This window comes from Bradysia coprophila, unplaced genomic scaffold (assembly GCF_014529535.1).
Source record: "Bradysia coprophila strain Holo2 unplaced genomic scaffold, BU_Bcop_v1 contig_297, whole genome shotgun sequence".
In the NCBI taxonomy this organism is placed as follows: Eukaryota; Metazoa; Arthropoda; class Insecta; order Diptera; family Sciaridae; genus Bradysia; species Bradysia coprophila.
The window spans coordinates 4827395-4836389 of NW_023503555.1; the positions used below are offsets into that span (position 1 = coordinate 4827395).

Genomic DNA, 8995 nt, shown 5'->3' on the forward strand with positions numbered 1-8995 from the left:
CAGACCCTTACTTCTTGACCTCGATCGTCGAACAAAATAAATTTCACCAAACGTAGTGCTACGTTTTACTCGCAACAGTTCAACGAATCGAATGAGCTATAACTCAATAATACCCGTGACCCCTTGTCCCAGAGCTGTTCGAAGATTTCTTGATATCTTTCTTAAATTGTTGCCTGATAAGTTACTGCATCCAGAGTGTTATTTTGTGTCTAATTATAGTGCAAGTGATAAAAAATTTATTTCGATGATTTTGTAAACATCAAATAAAAGGAATTGAATAAACTGAAATCCTCCATATGAAATAGTTATTTTCATGTGTCGGGGCCGAAAATGAGGGATTTTCGAGATTTTTCTCGGGTTTTCGACCCCTTACATGAAAAATTTTTTGAGTATCTGTTTTGGACGATTGATTTTAGGCACTTTCGCCTAGGCACAACTCGCGAAATTGCCTAAAAACAATCGTCTAAAACCAATAGCAACCCTAGCAACCAAACTACAATTATTAAGGTGGTAAATACGTTTTTGAATCACTGCTACTTTGTTTGCTCGTGTTGTTGTTGTTGCTTTGAAGCCATATTAAAAATCAGCGTTTCTCAAACTTATTTTCCCCCCTAAACCGATTTTTTGAGAGAGTTTGGATGCTAGAGAGAGTATTGCCAAAACAGATACACAATAGTACATTGAATGACAAGGGGCGAAAGTAAAAAAATTCAACCGTGTGCGAGAGTTGATGCCCGCGCCGAAGGCAAGGGCCTCAATCGCACAGGTTGAATTTTTTTACTTTTGCCCCGAGTCGTTCATACTATTTTTTTTGATACCAACATCGAAAGTTGATACGTATCGCAAACAGAAGAACAAAATGTTGAAATATGAAGGCATTTAGCCAGAAAATGCAGGGGTCCAGGGGGCGGCAGCCCCCTGGCATATCAAAAATTTAATTATTTAGCCATCACAACAACAACACACACAAAAATAACAAATAACTAACAAATCATTCAGCAACAAAAAGTATCAACTTCGTATGTTAATTTCAATAAGAGCACTGGCGCACGCTTTATTTCAATTTTGATCGCAGTACACTTATTGACAAGAGTCGACTATTACATTATGTAGTCGACTTTCGCATTATGTATATTGACTTTCGCTTTATGTATTCTTTCTTTCTCCCCGCTCAAACACATAACTTGCATTTTTTTACTTTCGCCCCGGATTTCGAGGGCGAAAGTATCAACTTTCGATGTTGGTATCAAAAAAATGATCTTTTCATGCTTCGGGGCCGAAAATGAGGGCAATTTTTCGAATTTTCTCGGGTTTCCGGCCCTCTGCATGAAAACTCACATGTGCACCTGTTTGGGACGGTTGATTTAAGGCACTTTCGCTTGTAAGCCTCACTTCGTTCGGCCTACAATCCGCGAAATTGCCTAAAATCAATCGTCCAAAACAGGTACACAAATGACTATTGCGTTCCACACAGTTTAGTAACAATAAAGCGACATCTGTAGTCCGAAATATTACTGGCAGCAAATAGTACATTTCATGCTTCGGGGCCGAAAATGAGGGCAATTTTTCGAATTTTCTCGGGTTTCCGACCCTCTGCATGAAAACTTACATGTGCACCTGTTTGGGACGGTTGATTTAAGGCACTTTCGCTTGTAAGCCTCACTTCGTTCGGCCTACAATCCGCGAAATTGCCTAAAATCAATCGTCCAAAACAGGTACACAAATAACCATTGAATGACAAGGGGCGAAAGTAAAAAAATTCAACCGTGTGCGAGAGTTGATGCCCGCGCCGAAGGCAAGGGCCTCAATCGCACAGGTTGAATTTTTTTACTTTTGCCCCGAGTCGTTCATACTATTTTTTTTGATACCAACATCGAAAGTTGATACGTATCGCAAACAGAAGAACAAAATGTTGAAATATGAAGGCATTTAGCCAGAAAATGCGGGGGTCCAGGGGGCGGCAGCCCCCTGGTATATGAAAAATTTATTTATTTAGCCATCACAACAATAACACACACAAAAATTAACAAATAACTAACAAATCATTAACAACAAAAATTATCAACTTCGTATGTTAATTTCAATCAGAGCACTGGCGCACGCTTTATTTCAATTTTGATCGCAGTACACTTATTGACAAGAGTCGACTATTACATTATGTAGTCGACTTTCGCATTATGTATATTGACTTTCGCTTTATGTATTCTTTCTTTCTCCCCGCTCAAACACATAACTTGCATTTTTTTACTTTCGCCCCGGATTTCGAGGGCGAAAGTATCAACTTTCGATGTTGGTATCAAAAAAACTAATTTTTCATGCTTCGGGGCCGAAAATGAGGGCAATTTTTCGAATTTTCTCGGGTTTCCGACCCTCTGCATGAAAACTTACATGTGCACCTGTTTGGGACGGTTGATTTAAGGCACTTTCGCTTGTAAGCCTCACTTCGTTCGGCCTACAATCCGCGAAATTGCCTAAAATCAATCGTCCAAAACAGGTACACAAATAACCATTGTAATGTCTCTGTCCGTCTGACAGGTAAATTGTCAACTTAGCCGGTTGACGACATCTCCACTTTGAATTCTGAATCCATCAAATTTATCTCGAACGAAATATTTTTCTGAATTTTTAAGTTCACTTCCAATCAAAGTATTATTTCCTTTGTGCCATGACAGAAAATACTTCAGTGGTAACCGTAAGTTGAGACGAAACTGCTACAAAAATTTGGCAAAATGAAACATTTAACTTTCGCATTGAATTAGGAAGCAGGAGGTTGCGCAGAGGAAAAGTGGATAATAAAAAATTGGAATGGTAACCATCAATTGATTGTAGCCGCCCAAGCTGGAGTTCATGTTGAAGTTGGTGATCCGAAGATTCGCCTACGTTTTTTCTTGCGATCAAAAGAGAAATTGATACCTTACTTGGGGGCTGTCTGATTCTAAGTAGATGGTATACTCTCTGTGCAGAAGTTTTGACTCGGGTAACCGAAAATGCTTCTATCAAAGTAACTGCTAGAGTCCTGAATAACAACGCGGAAGTGCTGTTAAAAGGTAATAATTCAAACCCACAGTGTCCGATGTAACGCACTGTTCTACAACAAATTGTGTGATTTGATTTCAGATGGAACAATCGCACTTAACCCGAAAATGCATGTCGTTGGGAATGTTGTTGAAGTTGTAGACAGATTCATTTCTTTAGAATCGATTCGCTTGGATTCAAATGGTCTGTTGGGCCCGCCAAGTTACCTTGGAACTATACAAGGATTGCCTCAAAATGACGTTGCAATCATTATCAGTGCACAGATGTTCCGTTTAACTAACACTGGCAAAAAGATTGCCCCTACTGCTACCGACACTGAAGAAACTGAAGGCACGTTGGCTCATGATCTAAAAAATATGTTTGTGGCGCATGAGAACTATGCTGACTTAAAGTTAGAGTCGAAAGACAACATGACTTTGGATGCTCACAAGTTCATTTTGGCATCCAGAAGCCCATATATGCGAAAATGTATCGACGATGCAATGAAAACTGAGAATTTCAACGGAACAATCAAAATGAACATGAACGGCAAGCCGCTGGTTACAATCTTGCATTGGATGTACACTGCTGAACTGCACGAGAACGCTAGCAATGTGATGGAAGAGGTTGTGGATGCGGCTGTTTTGTTCGAATTGACTCAATTGATGAAACTCTTGGACAGGAAAGTCATTACCATCTGCAACAAGGATAATATGTTCCGGCTGTACCAAGTAGCGCAGAAAAATGGAATGCCGAATGCGATGGATGATATTTCTGCCTACATTCGAGCGTAAGTAAAGCACAGTCGGTCTTTTGGTAAGGCTGAAAACGCATGAGCAATTTTGCGTAGATTGACAATTATGCTGAATGGATTTTCATTGTTTAGTCTGTCTATCGGTTTACGATGGAAAGCGCGTTAGAATTGTCGATTTTATCAACGCAAAATTGCTCGTGTATTTTCGGCCTAATGCATATGTGTATTGCGACAATAATTGTTTCTCTCGTTCTGACAGAAATTTGTAAGATGACCGACCAAACGGGCCAAACGAAGGAGCAATGGCAATACGACTCGTTCGGTTATTTTGACCTTTTTTATAAACTTAACACTCAGCAGTTAGCTGCAATAAAATACTTTCATATAATTAATCCGATCTCTAAATTGTTCATTAACGATGTTCTAAATGTCAATTGCAGCAAATTTGAAAATCGAAAACTCACCGTCAAAGTAATTGTTACATACTTGACAGCTTAGGCCGGAAACACACGAGCAATTTTGCGTTGATGGGCTCGACCATTATGCAGTTTCCGTTGTAATCTGATATTCACCACAGACATGAAAAAACGCTGCATGGTTGTCGATTCCATCAACGCAAAATTGATAGTGTGTTCGTGGCCTTAGATGAATCTGAATCACAAATTTTATTGGTTCGAAATAGGGCTAAATCGCTAAATTGTCTCTTGATAAAATTGCTGATGATGTTGCATCAACAGCCAAATATTAGCGGGTGACCAGCTATCTGTTGCCCACAGTGCCTATATTCCCGAAAATATTTTCACGAACTTTCTCAAATTTTTGCGATTTTCTCAAATTTTCACAAAAAAAACTTTTGGGAAAATTTGAGAAAATCGTGAAAATTTGAGTAAAAATATTTTCGCGAATTTAGGCACTGGTTGCCCCTATCGAGATGAAAAATCTTTTGTCCAGAGATTTGCCTGGTAGTGTTCATAATGAATTTCAGGAGTATGAAGGAAGCTACACTTTAGCCGTATAAGCTGAAAATACATGAGCAATTTTGCGTTGATAGGATAGCGAATTATGCTGGGTTTTCCATTGTAATCCGATGTTCACCACAGGCTAAAATGCATCATAATTGTCGATCCCAACAACTCAAAATTCCTCGTTTAGTTTTTACCTGAGAACAATACTAACCCGAATAAATCGCGTAGTTATTGTGCGTTGATGCCCAAAAGACACTAGACACGAACAATTTGACAGACGATTACTCCGCGTTTTCCATTTTTCCATAATATAAGTGTCGATCTGATGATCAGATTCTGATCAGTATAAAATTGCTCGTGTGTTTTCGGCTTGAAATTTGTTGATTCAACGAAAATTCAAATTGTCAAGCGCACTTACAAATTTGGGACGTAACAGACTTCTTGACCTTTCCTAAAATTAAGAATTTCGAGGAATTTTTAAGAATTTAAATTCTTGAAATTCTCGAAATTATTGACAACTCTCGAAAAGTTTCGAAGTTCTGGAAAAAAATTCTGAAAATAGACCCTGCTACTAGGTCGATCCGCACTTCGTCCATAAACAAACCAAATTTTTGGCGGTAAAAATTTGAAAATTAAAAATATTTTTTTAGGAATTACAGTTGCGATCTTCTCATTTAACCCAAAATTGTTTGCCGAAATGAGGCTATACTTTCCCCTTCAATCGGCTATTGCTTTTTAATGGGCAATTTGCGGAACCAATTCGAAATAACAATAAATCTCCACTGGTTATACTGTTATCACAATATGAAACCGTTGTCATAATTTTCACTTATTTTTATCGAAAAATGATAATTGAATACGGTTGGCTGTGTACACGTAAGCACATAATTCAACGCAATATTGTTGCATGTCCAAAACAAATTTGTTAACATAAAATTATGAATATGATGGTTATGGCCTATATTATCGATGAATTAATCGACACTCACTTCACCATAAAGACACATTAAATAGCACATATCGTCAAGATGAATAATTAAACTTGAAAGTGATTCCGGTCGAATGGTTTCGAACTAAATTCCAATTACCGATGCTACGACATATCATACCCATTACACAGATTGTAAATGTCTTAATAACCATTAATTATTCGAAACTGATGTTAGAAATGATAATACAAAGTGTTTCTGTCTTGATGCGAATCACACAATATTATTCTGATTGATCGTTGATTGGTTTTGCAATTTCAGGCAGTGAGTCGTTTGTATTTTGTGAGGATGGAAAATTTCATTATCCACTGCCTCAACAAGGAATATAAGATTTTCTACACATATCTGTTAGTGCGTTAAATCAGTTTAAAATTTCGGTTGTCCGTGGAAGATGTTCTGCGATTTTTTTTTCTTCAAATCGACAAATCAAATCAATCAGTAATTCGTTTAAGAAGTCCCAGTACATCAAATAATCTACCTATTTCCCACAATACGTATACTTTCCCCATGAGAACCGACATCAAATTCTAGAATATAAAACGAAAATGCAATTTACACAAAGTTACCATCTCACCGTGTCGTCGCCAAATATTTTCGCGAAAGTGAAAAGCTACATTGTGTGTAGTGTATCCGGCTGGATGCTAGTATACAGTCGTTTACAATGCAGTCGTTAAACCGTATACTATAGTTCTGTGTATCTTCCGTTGTTAGATATTTTCAGAAAAATAAAATAGAGAGAGAAAATACGGGAAATATGTAATTTCGCCAAAGATATGGAAATTGAATTTTGCGTCTACTGAAAATAAAAAATATCTGTGGAAAAAGTGACTGTGGTAAAACAACCCAATCAGATGGAAAAATGGCATATCGAAATCGAAAATAAAATTGAATTTGGGGAAGTATGTTCTTCACTAAGTGCTAAATTGGAGGTGAAATTGAAAAAGTCAAACACGATACCATTGTCTGTGCATTGTAATACATAGTACAGTCTATACTAATAAAATACGCCTTGGGCCTTTACTCTAAATAAATAGAATTCTTCGAAAATGTTATGAACACAAGGACTCTTTTTGGGAAAACGACAAAAAAAAATGAAAATATAGAAAAACCAAAGAAAATTTGGGAAAATATGGTAAATCGTTTTCCCAAAAAATAGTCTCTGTAAAAGGAAACACAAGGATCGAAAGTAGTAACACACGTAAAAGCGCCCAACAGTGGCAGGAAGTGCATGAAATGTGAAATCAAGGTTCATCAGAAGTTCAAAAATTTGCTTTGAATAAAACCACAGCACTGCTCCTAGGTCCGATAGAAAACATAGCTACCGCCGACCCGTACGAAACACCTATTCGTATCAAAAGCCTTTAGGGTGAAACTCTTTATATATCTTACTTGATACTCTTCTCTACTGAAAAGCTATTCGCCCTTTAAAATCACTTACATTATCCACTCGTTGCCATGTTATTACATACAAATAAATTGCCGGAGGCAATATCGACAGCCCCGTGCGAAGTCAAATTTCATACATTCCTATTTAAACCTAGATTTAAACAGCTATATAGCGCTGTAATTACCTATATTTTACTATAAATAAACATTTCACAGATGAATATGCTATTACATAGTTCTATATGCCTGTATATAGCTTAATGTAGCTGTATATAGTTATATATAGATGGAATGCCTGAAGCACCCTCACACACATAACCAATTATTTCTACGTTAACATAAACTCTCTAAGTACAATTTTTCCCACTTTATATCACTTTTACTAAAATCCAATATGGCCGCCGGCAGCCATTTTTTTAGGAGACCGGAAATAGTACAGACGCTTTACATTCGTTAATACCTTCCAAACAAAAAAAAAATCACAAAATTCGGTCAACGTTTAATTGAGATATTGACAAAATACTCCACGTTCACTGTATGGCCGAGTAGGTAGATAAGAGCTCACTCCAAGAGACCTAGCTCACGCACGGATCCCCTTTTTTTTCAGATTAAATTTTTTACTTGGGAGTTGAATAACAATTTTTATTGTCGATAAAATACATGATTATGGAGTAGCTGAAGTATCACCCGGTGCTGATGTAGAAGATTCGCCAGGAGCGGCCGAAGTTGATTCTGCTGGTGTTGATGTAGATTCACTTGGAGCAGCCGAAGAGGAATCAGCTGGCGCTGATGTAGAAGATTCACTTGGAGCAGCCGAACTGGAATCAGATGGTGCTGATGTAGAAGATTCACTTGGGGCAGGCGAGGTGGAATCAGCTGGTACTGATGTAGAAGATTCACTTGGAGCAGCCGAAGTGGATGATTCAGCTGGTGCTGATGTAGAAGATTCGCCTGGTGCAGCTGAAGTGGATGATTCGGCTGGGGCTGATGTAGTAGACTGAGCTGATGGATTATTAGCAGCTAGCGCTACTCTGATAGCTTCCAATATTTTTTCGATGCATGGTAAACCTCCATTGTTGTTATGATGACCATTATCTTGACCGTGACGTGGTGGACCCCATTGTTGTTGACTATTACCATGGCCATGATGTGGAGGGCTCCCATGTTGACCACGGCGTTGACCATGATGTGCTGACACTGCCTATTAAAAAGTATTGAAGGATTGACGTAAATTGCACAGTAAATTGTAATACTGAAACATTTTTTCAGACATTTTTTAAGGAAACTTACAGTGATTCCAATCAAACAGAAGAAAACGATAAAGTTTTTCATTTTGGATTATTTTTTTTGCTGATCACTTATTAGAAACTGTAACTCGATATGATTTAAACATCCAACTTTGAGCGCCTTTTATATCAATCGAAATAAGCTACAATGACGACTTGAAAAAATAAATATTTTGGCAATTCAAAAATTGTTTGGATGAAAACAGAAACATTTTTTATTTAAATCTATTCCAATTCAGAGAATTTTTTCTTTAATTTCATTGCGTCAGAATTAATCTGTCGAAGGTATGGGAGATATCCAGGTATGGTTAATTTAACAGATCAATTTTATGACGACATAGCAAATGTTTTTTTAAAGAATTTTTAATTTGTAAGTTTGAACAAAAACATGAACACTTTCAGACAGTAATTTCTTATGTCCTCTTACATGCCGATAGTACTAAAGTACGATGACTCTATGACTCTAACATATTAAAAGACCAGTTTAGGACCAGTTAACTGCGAGAGAAAAGGACATGATTCCTGGAAAACAGAACAGGTTACTTTTGTAATTAGGTCAACATTTTCGGCGCATAAAGTTATTCTATTCAAAAAGATGTT

The 8995-nt window shown here is 37.4% G+C and overlaps 2 protein-coding genes across 2 annotated transcripts; one reads left to right on the top strand and one right to left on the bottom strand.

Annotated features, from left to right (window-relative positions):
- Positions 1–2538: 2538 nt before the first annotated feature.
- LOC119078594 lies at positions 2539–4154 on the top strand. Its single transcript, XM_037186180.1, has 4 exons — positions 2539–2692; positions 2760–3047; positions 3118–3805; positions 4029–4154. Exons 3-4 carry the CDS (start codon positions 3144–3146, stop codon positions 4036–4038), a joined length of 672 nt encoding a protein of 223 aa, XP_037042075.1. The 5' UTR covers positions 2539–2692; positions 2760–3047; positions 3118–3143; the 3' UTR covers positions 4039–4154.
- Positions 4155–7773: 3619 nt separating this feature from the next.
- Positions 7774–8518, bottom strand: LOC119078621 (putative protein TPRXL). Its single transcript, XM_037186218.1, has 2 exons — positions 8400–8518; positions 7774–8310 (listed from the first exon to the last, which is right to left on the bottom strand). The coding sequence occupies exons 1-2, from the start codon at positions 8439–8441 to the stop codon at positions 7774–7776; spliced, it is 579 nt and encodes a 192-aa protein (XP_037042113.1). The 5' UTR covers positions 8442–8518.
- Between the last annotated feature and the right edge of the window lie 477 nt (positions 8519–8995).

Coding starts and splice junctions, on each gene's coding strand:
- LOC119078621 (XM_037186218.1), bottom strand. CDS start 8,441: ATGAAAAACTTTATCGTTTTCTTCTGTTTGATTGGAATCACT. Junction 8,311..8,399: donor TCTGTTTGATTGGAATCACT/GTAAGTTTCCTT, acceptor ACTTTTTAATAG/GCAGTGTCAGCACATCATGG.
- LOC119078594 (XM_037186180.1), top strand. CDS start 3,144: ATGCATGTCGTTGGGAATGTTGTTGAAGTTGTAGACAGATTCATTTCT.